This window comes from Colletotrichum fructicola, assembly GCF_000319635.2.
Source record: "Colletotrichum fructicola Nara gc5 chromosome Unknown KSG_Nara_v1_contig02, whole genome shotgun sequence".
NCBI classification, from domain to species: Eukaryota; Fungi; Ascomycota; class Sordariomycetes; order Glomerellales; family Glomerellaceae; genus Colletotrichum; species Colletotrichum fructicola.
This window is the reverse complement of record NW_027094052.1, coordinates 2,317,074-2,337,839: the sequence shown is the minus strand read 5'-3', so window position 1 is coordinate 2,337,839 and position 20,766 is coordinate 2,317,074. Positions and strand designations below refer to the sequence as shown.

The 20,766-nt window shown below is 54.4% G+C and overlaps 4 protein-coding genes across 4 annotated transcripts; 1 reads left to right on the top strand and 3 right to left on the bottom strand.

The window, feature by feature from the left end:
* Positions 1 to 306: 306 nt before the first annotated feature.
* CGGC5_v003396 (uncharacterized protein) lies at positions 307 to 2,302 on the bottom strand (the record flags this gene model as incomplete). The annotated part of the gene is made up of 2 exons (XM_032022494.1): positions 307 to 1,870; positions 1,944 to 2,302. The coding sequence occupies 2 exons, from the start codon at positions 2,300 to 2,302 to the stop codon at positions 307 to 309; spliced, it is 1,923 nt and encodes a 640-aa protein (XP_031880660.1).
* A 1,432-nt stretch (positions 2,303 to 3,734) lies between these two features.
* Positions 3,735 to 6,649, bottom strand: gsy-1 (Glycogen [starch] synthase; the record flags this gene model as incomplete). The annotated part of the gene is made up of 7 exons (XM_066151120.1): positions 3,735 to 3,840; positions 3,894 to 5,449; positions 5,498 to 5,773; positions 5,826 to 5,923; positions 5,995 to 6,037; positions 6,079 to 6,125; positions 6,286 to 6,649. The coding sequence occupies 7 exons, from the start codon at positions 6,647 to 6,649 to the stop codon at positions 3,735 to 3,737; spliced, it is 2,490 nt and encodes an 829-aa protein (XP_066009526.1).
* Positions 6,650 to 12,207: 5,558 nt separating this feature from the next.
* lsk1-1 (CTD kinase subunit alpha) lies at positions 12,208 to 14,623 on the top strand (the record flags this gene model as incomplete). Its single annotated transcript, XM_066151119.1, has 3 exons — positions 12,208 to 12,398; positions 12,456 to 14,342; positions 14,398 to 14,623. The coding sequence occupies 3 exons, from the start codon at positions 12,208 to 12,210 to the stop codon at positions 14,621 to 14,623; spliced, it is 2,304 nt and encodes a 767-aa protein (XP_066009525.1).
* Positions 14,624 to 17,924: 3,301 nt separating this feature from the next.
* Positions 17,925 to 19,484, bottom strand: CGGC5_v003393 (uncharacterized protein; the record flags this gene model as incomplete). The annotated part of the gene is made up of 1 exon (XM_032022500.1): positions 17,925 to 19,484. One exon carries the CDS (start codon positions 19,482 to 19,484, stop codon positions 17,925 to 17,927), a length of 1,560 nt encoding a protein of 519 aa, XP_031880717.1.
* Between the last annotated feature and the right edge of the window lie 1,282 nt (positions 19,485 to 20,766).

The window sequence follows — 20,766 nt, the reverse complement described above, 5'->3', positions numbered from 1 at the left end:
GCTTCAACTAAAACTGTGCCACAGGACCTCTCTTTACTCCATAAACCGTCGGGGTATAGTATTGTTACAAGCGTAGCAGCGGTAGAGCATCCTAAGCCCGAGTCGAAAAGCAAGAAGATGTGAGAAAAAAGCAAATTGAGTGACCCGCCAAGTTTTTGACCCCCACCGACCTTCTCGGTGTGTCTGTCCCTTTCCAACCCTCGTCATCAAAGCGTCTCTGTGCAGCCTCGCCATTGGCGAAATATCGTGTCTCATGAAATGAGAGACATCATACCATTCCTCCCCTCTGTGTGACCAGCCCGTGATTTACCGCCACAAGTCCGCAGACTTCTTCTCATTGTTGGCCGTGCTCGGTCTCGGCCAGTAGTCCTCGTCACTTCCCTTGCTTCCGCCTGTGCTTTGGCTGGGGATGGCCATGAACATACCCGCCCCGTTGCCCACCATAACGCTCTTTCTCGCCGCGGCGGTGTTCCATCCAGAACCTGCAATGTCTGCACCGAGGCCATAGGAACTAATCGGCCGGTCACCGTGTGCGCTCATGCTACCGCCTCGGCGATGGCCACTAACCGGGGCCGTTGGCTGAAGCATCACTGAGGACCAATCGAGGGCGTCGTCTGCCTTGCAGTAGATGGTCAAAGGATGAGAGAGCGGACCGGTTCCAGCGAAAGGATTCGTCGAGCTAAAACGTTGTGACGCGCGGACGTTGGAGGCCGCTGCAAAGGGCCGGGGAATTGCCATTCCACCGCTATTGGGAGGGGCAAGGCCGCCGCGGCCGCCGCTGGGCATGCCCGACATGGGCCGGTGGGATGTGACCGAATGGGAGGACTTAGGCCTAGCATTTCCGCCAAACGAGAATGGTGCTTGGGGCCGCGGCAGGCCCTCTAGCTCGTCCTGGAAGTACTCGTCCAAGACGTAGACATCTCTCAGGTTGGGCATACCATTGCCTCTGAGAGATGCAGCTAGATATGTGTAGTAGCTGGCAGTCACACTGGAGAAAGGTCCTGCTGACTTGGCGGCGGTGATCTCGAAGCGGAGCGACTCCAGAGAGGTTGACGCAAGCCGTCTCGTTTTCGGTCCGCTCTTGAAGGCCTCGCTCACCGCAGCCTCAATTGCAAGTGTCTGTAGACTCTGGGCCGCAAGTAGAATTTCAGCCAACGTTGCTGGATGGACACCCGTGTTCAGCAGAGAGAGAACGGTAAGGATGTTGCGAGTGTCGGGACGGCTGAAGTACTCGACCAGACCCGCGGCAGTGACAGATGGGGTGTTGCTGAGGATCAGCTCCTCCAGGGCCGGGAATGGAGGTAAGTCCTCGTTGCGGGAGAACACGTCGTCTGAGAAAGCGTGAGAGTCCATCACCTTGAGTGCACGGAGCTTTCCAAGATTGGCCAACGCATGCCGCAGTACGAAGGGGTCCATATTGATCTTGTGCAGCTCCAGAACCTCCAGATTCTGCCAGATACCGCCATTGGCCAGCTTGGACAAGCTGCTCTCGGAGCCTCCATGGTATGACATCTTTCGGATGTCGCGGCATCTAGCCTCGACTTCAAGTCGAAGGGTTGCATAGCCGTGCTCGTCGGAGAAAAGACCCTCGGGGAGGTCGACATAGAGAAGATTCGGGAGCACGTGGATGATGCGGGCCAGGTCTGCCGTGGCAGCCTCACGGAGCATGTAGGGCACCTTGAAGTATCGAACTCTCGAGCCAAAGCGGGTGGGGTCTTCACGCAGCGTCCGACAGAGCAACTTCAGGCGAACAGTTGGGGTATCTTCGGGGTCGGCATTGCGCTTGAAGAAGGTTTTCCGCTTCCGCTGCTCGGAAAGGTAGATTTCGCGGGGGCAGTAGTGAACGGCGTCGATTCGAATGCTGTGATACCTGTATGGAGACAACTATTAGCCAAAAGCCCGACATCTCAGCCTCGGGAGAAGGGGGAGGGGGGCTTGCTTACAAGGCGGCGTTGGCGACTGAGTTCCATTTCCAACTGACCCGTGCGCAGCTTGCGAGATCTCTCAAGTCGCATAGCATGCAGGCGTCGAAGATGGCGCTCGTTTCGCAGGTCTCGTAGGTCTCATCTTGGGTGTGCGGGCAGACGAAGGCGAATATGCGCGGAAGAATATCCTTTGGCAAATTTTCGAGGAGGAAGGTGGAGGCGCGGCTTGGTAAGTAGAGAGGCGAGGTGTTGTTGCGGAAGTTCTGCTGGACCTGGTTGGAGTACTTGGACAGCTGGTGGTCGGCAATGTCGTGGGACTGAGAGTGACTCTGCACGTGCTGCTTCTTCTTGTCCTTATCCTTCTTGAAGAACCTCATTTTTGGTAATGGCCGAATGGCGAACTTCATGTTGGAGGGAGAAGGAAGGGCGGCGTCGGCGCGACGAGGGTGGTATTAGGGGATTAATATATTAAATCAACGGGTCTGCAGTCGCATTTGACCGATCGGCGTCGGCGCCGGTGTTTGGTGCGATGGACTTGGGTGCGGCAGCGGGCAGTGAGCAGCGAGCGAGGCTTACTGCGGCAGGGCCAACGCTACCACGAACCAAACTTTGTAGGTCTGGTGGCTCGGTCAGCTTTTTATCTTTGTCGCCGTGTGCTCGACGGCTCTCGCTCTGCAAACGAGGGGTTTCCTGTGGTTGCCCGTCTTAAGTAGGGAGGTGGTGGTGAGGTGGTATGCGCCGTAATACCTTCCAGGCAAAGTTCGGGCAGGCTTGCCTGCTTTTGGGGGAGGTGCCAACGGTTTTGTCTGGGATTTCCCGGTAAGTCATCGCCCCCCAAAATGGCAGGAGCCATGCGTGCCCCCTTTTTCCAAACTTCAGATGAAAAAGTCCGGATATCCGCAACCAGTAGTAGCTCTGGTTGGTACGGACACCAACCAACGTTGGCCTTGTGTGTTGCTATAAATTTCACTCTACATGCAGGTGGGAAATCACCAAGCAAACCGAACAAAGATGGAGGGCCATTGGAACAAAGGCTCGAGCGATGCGACCGCGGGAAGCGGCTACCAGGGGAACTTTTAGTGGCTCCTTGGTGCAAACTAACCTCCTTGGTCCCCCTCATTCAGCTTCCTCTCCACTGCGAGGCGCCCTACACTTCTAGGGACCCCTGGGCGCAGCGGCCATCAGCGTGTGGGGAAGGAAAACGACATTCCCCTGATTCGCTGCTCATGCCCTTGGATCCGCAGCGGCCCCTGAGTCCTGGAGCAACGAGCACGCGTCGATTCACTGCTCATCACTCTTACCCTTGGTGCCCAGCCGATTCTCTACTCTTGAAACGAAACACCACGCCTTGCGCTTTGCTGGCGTGCTGCCTTGCGCCTCCCTCCAACCGCCCACCGATGCGTCGTGGCACCTTAAATGCTACCGTGAAATAAAGCCCAATCGGCAGGTAATGCAGTGTCATTTTGTCCACTATCTCTTCCATAAAGGAATCACCTTAAACCAATCTAATGCTCAGTATGCTACTCTGCTCGTACATATCCATGTTCATCCATGCAGTCGGTCCACAAGCCCTACCCTATTCTTCTGCCTCGCCTTTCACCTTTCCATTTCTCTTAGCATCCCATTACGTCCATGTCCATATATAGAATCGTCATTTGCGACAGGCTGGCCAAGAGGCTGTGACACCCACACTCAACCACCCGGTATCGCTTTGTACATATCTCGGTTGTGACCCCTCTTCGTCCCCCGTATCACATCTTCCTGACATGAATCATGTCTTGTGGTTGTTGATGAGAAGTGTTTTGTCAATCAGTTGCCGTTGAGCTGCACTCCGTCGAGAGGGCTAGCAGGGCCCGAGGGACGCTTGGCACGGAGGGTGAGCGGGAACGGGTATTCATCGGGGTCTTCCTCCTCACTGCAAATGCTTGTTAGCCTCCTTCACGGTATGGGTAACTTGATAAGACTCACGGCAACTTCCAAGCGACATAGTCCTCGGTGTTCAGTCCCTCCCTGCCCTCCTGCAAGCTGGCAAAATCACCAGGAGTCATCATGCCAGTACGATCCCTAGGAGAGCCAGGCACCGAGAATGGCCGTGAGATCTTCTGCTCGACACCCGGGATGAAGTCCTCCTCCTCATCGCCGCTGAACGAGCCAGGGTAGGCTCGGCGCAGCGCCAATTGACGGGCCTTGACGTACTCCATTCCCATTCTCTTCCAGTCTAGCAGGTCGCTAAGACGCTCCGTGCGGTTACGCTGGTTGATACGTTGGCGACGGCTCTTTTGACAGAAGTCAAACATGTGAGTGGTGAGCTGGTTTACGGAATCATCAACACCCTTCGTGCGGCGGTCGACAATGTAGATACCATAGTCGCTTGAATTCTCAATCAGCTCCTCCATGTAGCACCCGAAGCCAGACAAGTTCGTCGTGATACTGGGAACACCCATGACGGTGCACTCGGCCGGAGTGTAACCCCACGGCTCGTAGTAGGACGCGAAAATGCCCATGTGTGTCCCGCGCACGAACTCGTCATAGTCCAAGGGCAGTACCGGGTTAGCTGAGTTCAAGAACTCAGGGTGGAACACAATCTTGACACGGTCTGTAGGGTGGTTGAAGAGCTGTACCCGTCTGATCTGGTTCAGAATGGGATCTTCGCTGTCGCTGATCATGTTGTGGGTGACGATAGGGGGAAGGCCGTGGCGCTTCATCGCAAACAGACGCCTGCGGATCAGGACACGATCCTGGCTGCTGATGAGCTCCTTCTCATCAGGCATCGGGTCACCGTCGTGCCACTTGAGGGAGCGCTCGAAAATACGGCGTCCAATGCCTTTCTCGATAATATCGACGGTATCACGCAGAGACTTGATAACAGCCTGCCCCTTGAGCGCTTCGACCGTCAACGAGGTGGTCTGGGCCGGCATGATAACAAAGGCAACAACAGTCATCTTGCTGCCGGCAACCTTGAGGCGGTGGTTCAAGCGAGCCAATGACTCGATGAACATATCAACACCCTTATTTCTGAACTCGTACCGTCCGGCCGTGAAGAAGTAAAGGGTGTTCTCGGGGTCGAAGTCGTAGTGGCCGTAAAAGTGTCCGCGCACGAAATCGTGGATCTTCTCCTTGGCTTGCTGGTGCAGGTTTTGAAACTCGTGCATGGCGGAAAACTTGGTGACGTTCAGTCCATTGGGCAGCACGCCATCGGGTTTCCGCTTGAGCAAGTGCTCGCTTTCGTATGCGGTGATATGAGAGACGGTAGTGAAGACATCGCAGGCGTGCGCGGCAGCGCGCTCGATGCAGTAGCGGTGGTAAATGCCACGCTTTCCGGCTTCAGCGTCAACATCGAACCATTGCAGGTTGTTGTAGAAGTCTACAGAACCAGCGCAAAGGTATCTTCCCAAAAGCGTTGCGTGCGTCGTGAAGATGGTGGTCACGTCGATGCGGCGCTTCTTCGTCAGGGGCAGAGCCACGCCGGCAAGCCATTCGTGGAAATGCGCAATGACGGCTTTGCTCTTCTCGTGGCAGACAAACTGGGGAATTGGTCAGCTTCATCCTTGAGTTATCTGGAAGCAGCTTACCTCGCCCAAAAACCACGCGACAAGGTATCCGAAAACGACAGCTTCGTTCGTTTCATCATCATTGGGTGGCGAGGGGATGCTGGCGACGTTCCACAAGTCGGTCTTCCACTCGTCCAAGAAATGGTACGCAGTCTTGGTGTCAATGAGCAGAACTCGAGGAGCGCCATCAATGAGCCATCGACCGTAGAGGATGCCAATGCCACGGTCCCTCATGGACTGAATCGTGGCAGCAAGTTCGGGAGTGGTCGGTTCAAGCTCCTCAACCTCAACAGCAGCCTACTGCCTGTCAATACAATGTAGCTACGGCATCTAGAAGACGTTCTCTTACGGAATGGTGATTCAAGGGACCGATGAGGGTGTAGCGGTCGCCATATTCGGCCGTGGTTACAGGAGCTTTGGACTTGATGACGGAATAGATACCGCCAACTGCACACGGCACAAATGGGTCAGCCCACTGCGGAGACGATGATCCGGGGGGTCAGGCGTGGGGATGGTACCTCGATGAGCAACCTCAGTTGCGATTTCGAAGAGAAGGTGGTTCTTGACGTCGCGAGGAGGACGATCGGGGTTGTCCCGAGTACCTTCTGGAAGAGTGGACATTGTAGAAGCTTAAGGGGGGTTGGAGATGCTGTTGACAAAGCGTCAGTTGGTGCAGATGAAGAGGAGAACAGCTTGAGAAGTGATGGCAGCGACGAAAGGCGAGGGTAAAGAAAGAACGCGAAAGCTGCAGTGGAGTGGCAGAAAGCCAATTGAAGGTTGAATGACGCAAGTATGCAGGGCGTACTGACAGGCAAGGTAAGGTAACCAAGGCGACGCAGGCGAGAGGTGAAGGACGTCGGAGCTTGAGGAAGCTCCCGAGATGGCGTGCAGACGGACAAGGCTTTGATTTAAAGACAATAAGGCGTGTGGGAGATGCTGGGCGAGACAGACAACAGCGGGCTTAAGAAGGGCTGGATGGCGGAAGGAGAAGGGCAAGACCAGAGCTCCCGAGAGGAGATGTTTGCGGGGAAGAAAGGTTTTAGCTACGAGATTGTCTTGGGGGAGAGTGAGAGAAGGCGCGCGGGCATTGCATTGGCAGGCCTGGCCTGATGAGGTGGTGGTGTGGTTGTGGTTGGACAATCCAGTCCGGTCCAGCCCAGCTTCTCGCTGCATGTACTGTTCCGGGTACTGCGCAGTACCTTGCTTCGCTGCGACGCTAGCCCCGATACCTCTAACAGCTAGCTCCTCTCCTCTGGTATCTGGGCCGGGGAGAATACGAATGGTCAGAGGGAGTGGTCAGGCAACGGAATGGCAACAGCAGCAGCAGCTGCTGCTGCGAATAAGCTGCTCAGAGGACGTCTTCCCCGTCTCCATCTTGTCTGTTTCCTCGGAGTGCGGGTGAAGAGGGGGGGAATACTGGAGCTGCAGCACGATTCAATGGGCAATGAATGGACGCTGGAGGGAGAGCCGGGGATGACTGTGGAACAATAACAGCGGATATTACAGGGCCCTAGGCCTGTCTGAACTTTCAACTTTTGAAGCTACCGCTAGCGGGAATCCACAGTGAGGTGCAGTTTGGGGTGGACTTTGGTCACCCAATACCAGGGGGGTACAAGTCCAGACCACGCGCATTCTCAACAAATTCTTTTCCCATATTGCCCTCGCCGAGTCGCCGTCCGGTATCCGTACTCTCTCTCTCTCTCCACCTCCTGTTCTGCTCTGTATCTTGTGTGTGTTTGCTGACTTGCTTCTCGTCCCCTGCGGCATCGCCGTGTGTGATGTTGCCGCTCTTATTCTCCGAATGCGACTCTTCATGCGCCACGAGTCCTAACGAACCCGATATCTGGCGCGCGAGAATTCCCGTTGCTATTACGGGAAACAGTGAAAACTTTTTCCATGCTGCTGGCTTCGTCCGAACGCCGAGGAGTCGCCTTGTAAAGAACCCTGGGGTTGCTTTCGACCCTCTGTCTAGCTTCTACATCGTAATCCTGAGCCAGATCGAAGAAAACCCCAGAGAGAAAAGCGCACGGGAGGCTGGTCAAGGTACCTGGGCCGTACCCAGCATGGGGGCAGCTACCTGTGGAATGACGGCCGGGTAGCGCCAGCGCCAGTCTTCACGCAATTTTGATAGCTGTGGGTACCTGATCAAAGCACTCGCAAGCTGTTGCGAGCTTCCTCTGGAGATGCTTAGTCAGAATGACGACAGTCTTTGCGGGGTTGACACTCCAGCTCCCCAGACTCTGTCTGCGAACTCGCAGTGTTGCTTTCTGGGGTGACCTGTCAGGAGATTGAGCGAGTAAAGAAACGCGCGTGCACGGCGTCCAATCAGTGTAAACAATTCGAGCGAGCTGCAGACTTCGAGCCTTGTTCTGCAACCCTCGATTCAGAGTTGCTGTTGCTTGCGATGGCGTTTTTGCCAATTTCTATTTGTCCTTCGTTCTGACCGAGCAAAATTTCCCGGTACCCCCAACTGTCGTGTCTCACTTGGAAGTTTTTTCCTCTTCCCATCTTGCCACAGTCTCTCACTAGCTATCCTAAGACACAAAGTTCCAAGGCATCGCGGGAGTCTTGTTTCCATCTCGCCTTGCAAACTCAGCCCCCAATGGCCAAGATCGTGAAATGGTCCACGAATGCGTCCGGATACACCCGCCAGACGACGATCCCTTACATCACCTACTGTGTTGATCTTGCAAAACCTGGTTGTCCGGGAATCGGTCTGTGACATTCCTGTCACTGACATCTCAACCATCGCTAAGGTCCCGCCCGAGCCAAGTTGACATGTCGATCTAGGCCCTCGTCATGTCATTCAATTGAGCCTTTTGCGATTCTCAGACGTCCGAGGGCTGAGGCATCGTCGGTTCAAGTGTCACACTCCACAACTGCTACCTATCTGAAAACCAAGCTGTTGTCTCCATTCAAGATTCATCACCCCGTTCTATGAAGTTAGGCACCGATGCCCGAGTGCGGCATCTGAGGCTAAGCATACCCGCCCTCCACTATTACTGCAACCGTATACCTTCATACCGATAAGCTGGGACTTTAGCCAGCCCCGCGAAACGACGAAATATATCTGTAACGGTTTCGACCGTTGTCCTTTGACCCGATTCGTTCTTATTGAACGTATTCCCGCTGACACGGATGCGGACAATACGATCGCTTCATCTCGAGATCACGATAACACCGACCTCTCTTCAACCGCACGATCATTACAACAACTATTCTCCTTACAGCTCAACTCAACGCAAGCTATTGTCTTTCAGATTGAGAAACAGCTGTAATTCACCACGCGAAACCCAGACGTAATACTTACCGGGGATGTGGCGTCTGTATAGCTGAGAATTCTCCAGAGTCCTTAGCTCCAGGGTCTTTGGATGGCTTGGCCCACACGATCATTTTCAATTCCAGGCTTTGTGCCTTCAACATCATTCTAGGGATGATGTTAAAATGCGTTGATCAGGCAACGAGCCTTTCTAGTCGGGCGATGCCCTCTTACATCGCAGCAGGGGTTAATCCTAAACACAGCTTCAGTCATTTCGGTGATCATGTCAACAGGCCGAGACTGCTTCACGAGGTGCAGCCAATTCCTCAAGGCATGGTAATGTCTCAACCTGATCAAAAATCTCAACTGCCACGGACAACACTCAGGAAGCCTCAGCTGCCATGCTTGCAGCGACTGCTTACGGGGCCCAAGCGCTTGCGGCCGGCACTTCGGATCACATTCCGCGTGCTCCATCGAGACGCACTTGGGAGGAAATGAGCAACAGACTGGAATTTGAATAGTGCCCGAAGGACGCAGAAGTAACTCAAAAGACACCTATTCAGGCAAACGTGCAAAACAAGACACCCTTACCCTTGGCGGATTCTAGAATTTGCTGACTGCCGTATATGAAGAAGCCATCTCCTGGCTCGCTTCATAGCTGCCAGTTCAACATGGTCACAGACGTGACGTCTGCTTTTGAGAAATATCCGATATACTTCTCGGACTAAGGATTGACATGTGGCTAGGGCACTCATGATGCCACCGAAGGCAAATGAATATAACTTTGACTATTGAACGCCGTTGTCGACGGTGGATGTGATATCCCTGAGGTAGCATACACAGTGCTCAAAATATGGACACTGTACGGATGTGCACTGTCCGCTTGGCTCCGTTTCACGTGATTTCACTGTGGGATCAAGGTTTTCCCCCTCGGCCCACGACACTTCCATTTGATTGTCACCGACCAACGCAACCCAACACACTACAACTGATCCCCAACCAGCAGGCGATGACGCGCGATTGCGTCTTTCCAGACCATCAAAACATGCGATCGACTTGAAATATTTCACGGCGGCTTTTTTTTCCGCAATGGATGCAGGGTACATTACCGCCCACTCCGCGGGCGAGGGCTTACGGAGCTACGGAGTTTGTTGCCTGAATGTGCCGGAGGTCTTTCAGAGCATGGCGTCGTGAACAAGGCTATGGCGGCGGTTTCCATGATACTCATCAGGCAGTTTGATTGTACTTTCGCTGTGCAATATTGCCACATTCGCAAAGCCATGCATACGGCCAACGGACGGAAAGGCCTCGGTGCCGCGACTACCCACCCACCAAGTCTGGCCATTGTGCCAGCTCGACCGGGTCCGACAACGAAACGCAGCGCCGTACCCGGTTGCTGATTATGCGGAGAACGGCGACAGAAGCCCAAGACTACGTCGCGAAAGACGACGTATTCAAGCGATGCCCAGCGGGTCCGAGCCAGCCGGTCCTCTGATGCTGGCCCATGGGGTTTTTTGCCTCTAGATTCTGAGGAGAGGAAGGCGGCGGTTCTACGCACGGCGGGAGGAGTTTGAATGCAGATCACTATGGGAACTTTTTTTTTCCCTGCCTGTGGAGGACGCCTTGAGATGCACGCCCGATCTATCAACACGGTCCGTGTCGGGCGACATTTGCAGCCGTTACCCTGTGCAAGACGGCCATGGTTATGTGTTTCTATCGACGCTGCCATCATGCTGTCCATTTCGGCCCTTGCCACTCGGGCAGAGAACACTGAGCAGCAGGCCGGATGGTCTGAATTCTTCTGCCACCGTTCGAAGCAGGTGCTCCGGGGCAGCCACTCGTCGGGCGTGGCTCCAGGAGACTCCAACCAAAAACCGGCCACGTCCGGCTCGTAAATCGTACATAGTGACCTTGTTGCGTCAGTCTTGTGCCCAAGTATTGGGGTATCGGCGGAGAGGAGGACAGATAGTATGCTAGGATTTTGGTCTATCTCTCGGTTCAGGCTCAGGCAAGAACTGGATCACCAGTTGATGCTTCCAGGCGTCACAGGACAAGCCAAATTTTTGCCATGGGAGCATCGGTGGAGGTTTTCCCCCCTTCTGTGGTTCTGCAAGTGCACCAAGTTGGGTCGGGGGAAATGGAATGACTGCCGACTTCCTGACGGTTGGTGGTGGCATGCTACAGCGGTGTACGTTCACCGAATCGCCTACCTGCTGCTCACTCTACAAAATCCGCATATGCGGCAGATTGGGCTGGTGCAATGCTGCCATCTACGCTCCAAGGCGAAATCTCTGCTTATCCACCTGTTGCCTGGATTTTTCCTGCCGACTGCAGCCCCCAGATTCTGTCTTTGGTGGTTCGCATCACCACAGACGCCCACCTCGACAGCTGCATATCCCGCTTAGCAGGGCAGAGTGTCGCGTTATCGGAAAAACCTCGGCTGGCAACGTGCTCGCATTGCATCTAAAAACTCAAAATCGAATTGCCTGCTACGATGGAGTTCTACCACCACAACCGACCTCGACATGTCGCCATGAGAGACGACCGCAGACCAGGCGATGAGCGCAGAGACCGAGGCCGAGCTGGTCGAGAAGTGACACGCTCCCGCAGATCTCCTTCACCTCCATCCCGTCGACCTCGGGATTCCGATAGATTGCCAGACAGCAAACCGCGCGACCATCCCAACGACAAGTCACGGCCTTCCTCCCGAGACCACCACAAATCCCGCGATCGCAGCCGAGATCGCCCTCGCCGTGCGTCCCCATCGCCTTCACGTCGCGACAAGTACAAGGAGGATATCCGCGATCGGTCTCGTGGCCGGGACGCCGTTGACTCGCGGCGCGACTCCCGGACCCGGTCACATAGGGATCGCAGCCGAGGACATCCCCGAGGCGACGGCCGTTCTTTATCGCCCTCTGTGAAGCGAACGAGAAGTCGAAGTACGGACCGAGCTACTGCAGACAAGAAGAAATCAAGACGAGACCACAGCCCTCGTCGTGACCGCAAAGACTCGGCCCCCCTTGCGGAGTCACGGCATTCTCGCAGCTCTCCTCGGCCTTCCAGACGATCACCTAGCCCCGATCGCCGGGATTACAGGTCAAAGAACAAGGAACGGAGCCACCGCAACCGCCGGAGCAGGTCACGCTCGCCGGGTCGAGACCGACGCGGCCGAGACTACTCCCCTCCGCGCCGTCGCGAGCCATCATCGACCCGGAGAAGGGACCGATCTCCGCTATCAAAACACCGGCATAGATCCCCTGCACGAGAGTCTTCGACATCCGTCAGGGGTGAGCGACGTCCGGCATCGCCCCGTCGTATTTCCAGAGGCCGCCAACGTCGCAAGGAATCTAAGTCTCGTGCATCCTCTCGGTCCGCTAGTAGGGGGTCGAGTCGACGAGTGCCGCAGAACGAAGGTTCACGCCAGCCTACAAAGTCTCAGCCATCCTCCGGCGCGAACAGCGTGGAGGTCAACATGGGCGGCAGAGGCAATCACAGGGGAGGCTTTGCGTCTCACCCTGGTTCATTCAACCAACAGTTCAGCGATCCGCGCCAATTCTCCCAGTCCCCGCAGCCGACTCCAAATTCTTACAACGCTTCCCCAAACCACTCACCCTACGGTGCTGGTAGAGGGAACTGGGGCTCTCAGCAATTCTCCCCGACACAGTAAGTTTTCCATCATTCCACCATCTCGTTCTGATTCGTCTACTCACATTCGCATAGTCAATACCCTCAGTACCCTCAATCCAACTTCGGCCCCCCATCTGGACCACAAGGCTCGTACACACCAAACCAATCGTTCTCACCGCCCCCGAGTGCTCCAACCGGACCTATGCAGCCATATTCCCAGGGCAACTTCCGCGGCAGCTTCCGCGGCGGCGGCGCTGCATTCCGAGGCAACCAATTTGGATCTGGTCGGGGGAACTACAGAGGCAATGGTTTCAAGAGTGCGCAGTGGACTTCCAATAACTATGCCTCTGCTTCGCGTGGCCAATTCGGACAAGCGGATGAAGCGAACTCTCAGCAGTCCACGACTCCCGCACAAAGCAACAAGTCAGACGTCGGCGACAATGTTGCAGAGGGCGAGAACCCTTTCCGGCCATCAAAAGACATGCAAGTGGAGGACACGACTCCGTCCGAAAAGACCGGTGAGAGCGATACCCAACGAACTAGCAGAGCGCCGCCCGTCGGCCCGGCTGCTCAGTCGTCGTCGAAGTTCAGCTTTGCGTTTAAGGCGTCTGCAAAGCCCACTCCGACGGCGCCCAAGCCGGAGATCTCTCAGAAGTTCAATGCCGTCCCTCAACGACGTGAATCCACTCAGCAAAATGATTCGAGAGACCACGACCGTGATCGCGACCATGATCGGGATCGTGACCACCGGGACAGAGATCGAGACCGTGACCGTGACAGGGACCGTAACCGAGAACGTGATCGCGGCCGGGACCGGGAACGGGACCACCGCGACAGAGACCGGGATAGAGAGCGGGGGCGGGAGAAGGAGGAGGACAAAGCCGCCGACAGAGACATCCCTCGCGGGGCTCCGACCGAACCTGCGTCGGCCAGAGCTCGCCAGGATTCAAGGCACCTACCACCCCCTGGGCCCCGTCAGCCCCCTGCACCAAGGACTCGCAAGATCAAGAAGACTATGCGGCGGCTCAAGCCTGGGCCGGTATTGCCTGAAGACCTGAAGACGTCAGATTCAGTTTACTTCCGCAAGCCTGGCAACGAGTCTGTCGTCGGTTCGGGCACCTATGGCAAGGTCTTCAAAGCTTTGCACGTCTACACCAAAGGCTTGGTCGCTCTCAAGCGCATCCGGATGGAAGGCGAGAGAGACGGGTTCCCGGTCACAGCCATCCGAGAGATCAAGCTTCTCCAGTCACTACGCCATACCAACATTGTCCAGCTACAAGAGGTCATGGTGGAGAAGAACGACTGTTTCATGGTTTTTGAATACCTGTCCCACGATCTGACAGGTATTCTGAATCATCCTACCTTCAAGCTAGATGCGGCCCAGAAGAAGCACATGGCCAAACAGCTTTTCGATGGCCTGGACTACCTACATAAGCGCGGAGTCCTCCATCGCGACATCAAAGCTGCCAACATCCTGGTTAGCAGCGACGGAATTCTCAAGCTTGCTGACTTTGGTCTCGCACGATTCTACGCGAAGAGACACCAGCTGGATTATACCAATCGTGTTATTACCATATGGTATCGCTCGCCTGAACTACTTCTCGGCGAGACGCAGTATGGCCCAGCCTGCGATGTCTGGAGTGCTGCCTGTGTCATGGTGGAGATCTTCACCCGCCATGCCATATTCCCCGGGGATGGAAGCGAGATCAACCAACTGGATAAGATATATGCCGTCATGGGAACACCGAACAAGGCAGAATGGCCTGGGCTGGTGGACATGGCTTGGTTCGAGTTACTAAGACCAGGTTACCGGCGGGCGAACTCTTTCGCCGACAAGTACCAAGACAGATTGCCTCCTGCCGCCTATCGCCTGTTGGCCGCCATGTTCCGTTACGACCCTGCGAAGAGGCCGACAGCTGCAGAGGTCCTCGCGGATGAATACTTTACCACCGAGGAGCCTCCTCCAAGGCAGGCTGTTGAGTAAGCATTTCCACCCGCAACTGTTTAGATGACATTCAACTAACAAATCAACTAGGCTCGCTACTCTGGACGGTGACTGGCACGAATTCGAATCCAAGGCACTCCGACGCGAGAACGAACGCAAAGAAAAGGAGGCTCGGCGCGCCGCAGCGGCGTCCGCCAAAGACAACAAGTCTAGAGAGAGAAAGAGGGAGAACGATGCTCACGATGAGCGTGGGGAAGCTAAGAGAGTTCAGCTCGAAGGCAAGGCAGCCGTGCCTGCCGAACGCTCGAAGGCCTAGAAGACCTGCCCATTTTGAAGCTGGGCTGCCTTGGCTTCTGCCAGACGTGGTGCAGCGCATGGAACGGCTGGCCATGGTGGTACACATATATCCTACTTAACACACAAACCTGCATTTGTTGCGTTGGCATGGCGTTGGGGAACTGAAACTTATGGTTGAACGAGAAGGCATAGTTGCTTTGAGGCTTTGTGAGCAAAGGGTTCGTTTTTTAAACTTGACATGTTTCATCGCTGGTCAGCGAGATTCCCCCCTACTAGATGGATTTGGAGACACGACGGACGGGCATGGGATGGCTTCTCATCGTGTGGCTGTAGGATTAGCTGGTAAATGCATGTGGGACGCGTCTCGGACTAAACTGTGGGCGTCGAGGTATGAATATACCAACAGATGGGGCGGACTCAAGCCATCTGTTCTTGCAAACATGACAATGCATCTCTATGTGATGGGCCTCCGGTACTTGATTAAGTCTCTGAGGTCGTGTTTGATGGTGACGAGGATACGGGAGGTTTAGATCAACGACCACACTCGTCTTTCGTTCCTCCCACACCACATGTTTCTTGCTCTCGCTATACTACAATAGAAAGTCAGTCTGGTGTTCTGCAGACTTTACTCTTATCGGCAAGAGGCAGTCTGTCTTGCCCAGAAAGTGTACCGCGTAGCTGTCGTGCACCGGTCTTGGATATATGTAACCGAATAAGACAACACCGGCAAAGATGAGAAGAGTGGTTAAGTTTGAGCCCCAGGCAACGAGTCTCTGGGAGGTAATAGGGTTATCTTCCTGCCTTGTTGCTCTCCCTCTTGTGCTGTCGCCCGAAAAGATTCAGAGGTTGGATCGGCAACCATTGCATTGTTGTGCCGTCAAATGTTGACGTCCTCGCCATCCGATTATGTATCAAGAAAAGCCGTGAGAACCAGGCTGCTCGAAGTCGGTTACAAACAGAGTCTTACTGAAAGTGAGGAGGGCTTAAGGGATGTTTGTTGTGTGTGGAATGATACCTGCTCTCATTGATGTGTCCATCGTGCCTACACTGGTCATTGGAAGGTGATGAAGACGATAAGGGTAGAGTCATTTATGGGTCATTATGAATCACTTGAAAGTATTCGGCTTGTATAGCGGCAATTAAACGAGAAGGAAGACCACGTCCGCACTGACAGCGTATGCGGAGGGAGATTGCATGATCGTCCCCTACCCCTGATGGTTCGCAGCCAGGCGCAAGGTCAGAAACACCTTCGATGACCTTCAATTCGGTTGGCAACGCCTCAATTTCGCTCACAGGCCCGTATACATAGACAACCTCTTGTTGTGTCTTAACGGTCTCTGATCTATGTCTCAAAATTTAGAGAGGTGGTAGGGCTGGGGTTGTTCAGCCGTAACCTATTGTCAGCTCGAGTCTATGCGGGCTTCAGGTCGAACTAGCATCTGATATGGAATCCCGCGTCGTCCGTGGTCTCTGAGAAGAGTCGGTCAAAACCCGTGCGAATGCGCTCTGGAGGGTATTGCAGACACGAACTCGCAAAGCCTGGGTGGAGACTCGCGGTGGACGGCTGTGATAGTCAGCTATTCAGGGTTTCTCTCTCGGGACACTGGTCTTAGAAGAGACTTCTTCTTCTTCAGGTCACATTTGGGAACATGAGGCCTAACGTAAGTACTCGTACTTATACCGAACAGACAACCAACGCCCTCCCTTTTGCGTGCGTCCGACTCGCGAGAATGCTACGCCTCGTCATATCTCCGGGCAGTCATACGTATAAAAGATGGATTAAAAGCAGGTATTCCAGCATCACAAATGTCTGAAATCGACTTGACTTTCATTCATAAGGCTGGTTGTACATGCCAATATCCACATGCAATGTTGGCGATACGTGCAAACTAGGATGTCGGATTCCTGACTGACTGACATTAATGTGGTAACATGCTGTTCTTTCCAGCCCTTCATCTCTGGCCAATTATTCATTCCAATTGGACAAAAAAATTAGAGCACGGCAGTTCCGCTGATATTGAACACACAGCCGTGCAAGTCCCAACGACGCCTTCCTTCACCATCCCAGTCAACACCAACGGTAGGTACACAACAAGAGAATCAAGAAGAATTATCAAGAATGTTTGCTCGAGCCCCTCTAAGTCCCTCTATATACCTTGAAGACAGTCCTGCCAGCATGCCTCAGTTATTGGCCTGCTTCACGATGACGAGTACGTGACCAGGACATGTCACTGGTGGCTATTTAAACGACGCTTTATTCGGAAAATTTAATGTCAAAGCCGAGAAATAAAACAGAAAGCGCCCTCCATGCAACCTATGAGGAATGAGGACTTTCCCCCATAACTTGAACCAACGCGAATAAAGACATGTACGAGCATTATGCTAGGCCCCTTTCTAAGCCTAATCTTACAGCATACTGTTCTTCAATTTTCTTAGAAAGTACGTCTGTATACGCACAAACAAGAGAACATGGTGATGTCGGTTGCACAGATATACATCCTAGTGCGAGGTCTGTAAACCAGGGCGCACAGAAGATCACAACCACAGCCCGCAGCTGTATGTCCACTATGGGAAAGAAGATTCCACTGGCGTTTGCGGCAGAGGTTGCGATGCCGCCCCCTAATCGACCTTCTATTGAAGCGTGTCGCTGACTGTATGTATACCCTTGACTGTCGACATACATGCGCATTGCTTTACGTTTTCTGCTCAGGGGGCCGTCAACGTGCGTATGATCATGGGTTTTCTTCATGGGAAGCAAGATCATGAGGACCCCCTTATGGCCAAGTGGATGGCTGCTGACCATAGGCAATTAGCCCAGAGGCACCCGAATTAGCAAATCCGACGTTATGTCCCACAAGGCAGTGAAGATCGCGACTCTACACCAGCTGAAGTTTTCAAACAAAAAAACATTCTTGCTTTTGGATCTCTTATTTTTGGAGTATCTTACAAGCCAAACAAACCTCGAGACAACCCTGCAGGAACACTCAATATGACGCCGCATGAAAATCTCAATTTGAAAGAACCGCCTATCCTAGCAAACCCTTTCCGCATCTGGCTAATCTGTGCATCATAAAAAAAGTCGTAAATCATCGTCAAAATCGTGAGCTGTACTGGTTACAGATGGCGAGACAAACACCCATTTGCGTCTCTTGTCCTTTTGTGTATGTCCTTTTGCTGTATATGGGTATCGTAACCTTTTTTGGTAAATCCTTTTTGGTTGCGGGAAACAAACCATCGCCGCTGCACCGTATCGTCCAGTCATGTATACCGTAAAAGGCGTCTGTTTCGCCATCTTCCCAAGTTGCCATCGTGTTGCCATCTCAAGCCTGGCCTTCGATGGCCTTTCCCTTGTTCTTAGTGTCAGTTGTCTTGAGCAGATCCCGCAAGCTTCCCTCGGCATGGCTCCTGGGAACACCGCCTTGAGCGGAAGTCGATCCCAATCCCACGATGGGCGGTAGTCTCCAAGGCACCCAGCCGGTGAGCCCTGCCAAGAGACCCTTGGTGTTCTTCGTCTGATCGAGCTGGGTTGAAGTTTCGCGCTGTTGTGGTTTGGACACTTCGTGCTGCAGTCTTTCGTCCGAACCTTTGCGGGCATGGCGATGCCCCACGCTCTCTTCTACATCCGTCCGAACTTCGAGGTGGCTCGTCGAAGTCTTCGGCAGAGCCGGCTCGCTCACCAAAGCATTCGCCGAGCTTCGTGGTGATGCCTGGTTGCTGGCCGTTAGGCTCTGTCGTGTGCTCTCTAGCATGGCCGTCGCGAACGAGGACGACTTTCTCCTGACCAGAGGAGGCGACTGGTCATTCTCTTCTTGTTTCAAGGGCCCTTGCTCTTCACTGACTGTAGACGAAGGCGTCGTGCTGCCTGACTTCCGAGCTGCTGCCCTACCTCGTACCTCTGCTGTAATCTCAGCTGCCGACTTCTTCTTGGACTTATCTTCTTCGGAAGACCGGCTGGACGACATGATGGTCTCAAGCGTCCCCATTGCTATGCTCCTCCTCCTACCATTACTGCGTCGCTTCCTATGTCTTCGTTCATCATCTGATACGGCTTCCAAAGTAGGTCCCACGCTGTGACGCTGGCGTCGGGAAGATGATGCGTGGCTGACGAAGGACGCGCCGGAGCCATGAGGCGCGACGTGAACTTCATACTGGTTGCTCAATGAGTATCGAGACCTGGCACATATTTCAGCGATGCGGTCCAGGTCGGCGTTGATGTTGTTGTCCCCCTCCTGCGACTCGATGTTGGCCATCATGCTCTTGAAGCCGAAAGCCTCTACGGGAGGGAGCTTGGCCATAGCCTCTTGTCCTTCCAGTCGCTTCTTTGCCATTCCTCTGGCCATGCTTAGACCGCCATTTTGAGCCGACTTGCTGCCGCCAAAGGGTGTTCGCAGAGCAATGATGCGCCGAACAGATGCCGCCGGGCCGCTCACAACGGATGAGGTGGACCTTGGGCCAAGACCGGCGCTACCACCGTTGCTCCGATTTGTGCTCGTGGGTCGGCTATGTGAGCCAGAATATGTCCTGACGATGACTGGCTGTGAGTAAGTACTGCTTTGGGCGCCGGTAGACTTGGCGTAGCGGTGACGAGACGGGTAATTGCTGTTGAGCTCGCGCAGAGCTGAAGTGCGGTGGGCGGCAGTGCTGTCGTCAAGAGGTATGGGCTTCCCCTCTGCAGTCGAAGGAATAAGTGAGGTCGAGGACGTGTTGGGTTGGAAAAGCGGGGGAAAAGAGAAGGTCAAAGAGTCTCGCGTCGCTTTCTTGGACGCAAGTGGAGGGAACGGCGTCGTGGCCGAAGAGCTCCGAGTATGAGACGCGGAGGTAGGATGGCGGGATTGGGATGGACTGGAATGGTCCTTTGGTGGGATCTTCCCCGAGTCCATCTTCACAGTGAATGGCGTGTCGTGGGATGGGCTTTATATGTGTACATTCATAAAGGCAGCATGAGCTGCTAGGGTAGCAGTGAGGAGCTCAGAGCAGGTGGTGTTTTCTGTCGTGCGGCAGGTAGTGAGAAAAACAGGAGAATCAGATCAGCGAATGCGGAGGCATGGCTGTGTCGGTTCTCGCGTGAACAAGTGTCGAATGTCGTTTTTGAACTGGGTTGTAGGTCGCGCGGGCGAGCATATGCAGGTAGGTTTTAGCAGCGGTGCGTCTCGTCCGTTCTGGATCTCTCGCCTTCCACTTTCGCCGGGGTGGAGTTGGGGAAAGTTGAGACAGACAGAAGCTGGCTCGTAAATCGAGGATGGAGAGAGAGAAAGAGAGGGCGGCGTGAGACAGACAGAGGCGGCCGAAGGAGTAGTTGATGCGATGGTGGATACTGTCGAGGATGCAATCCGGATCGCCTCGAGGCGCGTGGACGGCGTCGACGCACGAATTCCCTGCAGCAATTGCAGTTCCTTCGCAGAGAGATATGGACTGGGGGCTCTGAGAGGGGGATGGGAGCAAAACAACAAATAAAGAGAAAAAAAAAAAGGAGGAGGAAAAATGGCTTTGCAGTGTTTAGGGTGAAGTTGCATCCGGTAGTAGGGATAGGCGGGGGAACTACCAATAGCTGGGAGATGGTACTTTCAAGACGCAGCAGACGGCGCCGTTTTTTGGTAGGTAGAAAGGCAACGCAAGTAGGCCGGCCTGTCGCCTGTCTGTCCTGTCTGTCTCTCAATGTGCCCCGAAGCTGACTATCACACATGCGGGCAAGGAGCAACGCAGCACCAGCGAACGAGCAGGTGCGTGCTGCACGAGTGTCGTGGCTGCCGTTCAAAGGGTGGACCGACCCCGACCCCCCTGTCCACGACTGTGTCTTTCCGTCCAATGACAGCTGTCTGGGCCGTGCCAAACGAACACGCTGCCGTTCTTGCTCCGGTTCGTGGTTCCCCTCCCCTCCTCAGGCGACTCGGGCCATTCCCAACCTGCCATTCGACGCCCAGGCCACAGCCAAATCTGACCAGTCACCAGCACCAAGCAGCGCAGAGCTATGGCGACTGGCTAGCCACACCAGCTACTTGCTAGACCAGGCCGTATCAGGTCGTTTTTCTCTCAACTGAGGATAGGTAGGAAAGGACGGTTGACGTGGTCGTCTCTCCGGGCAACTGATGTTTACGGCTGTTCAAAGTGCAAATTGCTCGTACGCTGTCCTTTCCAACCCGTGTAAGACGTCAGAGCCGTGGG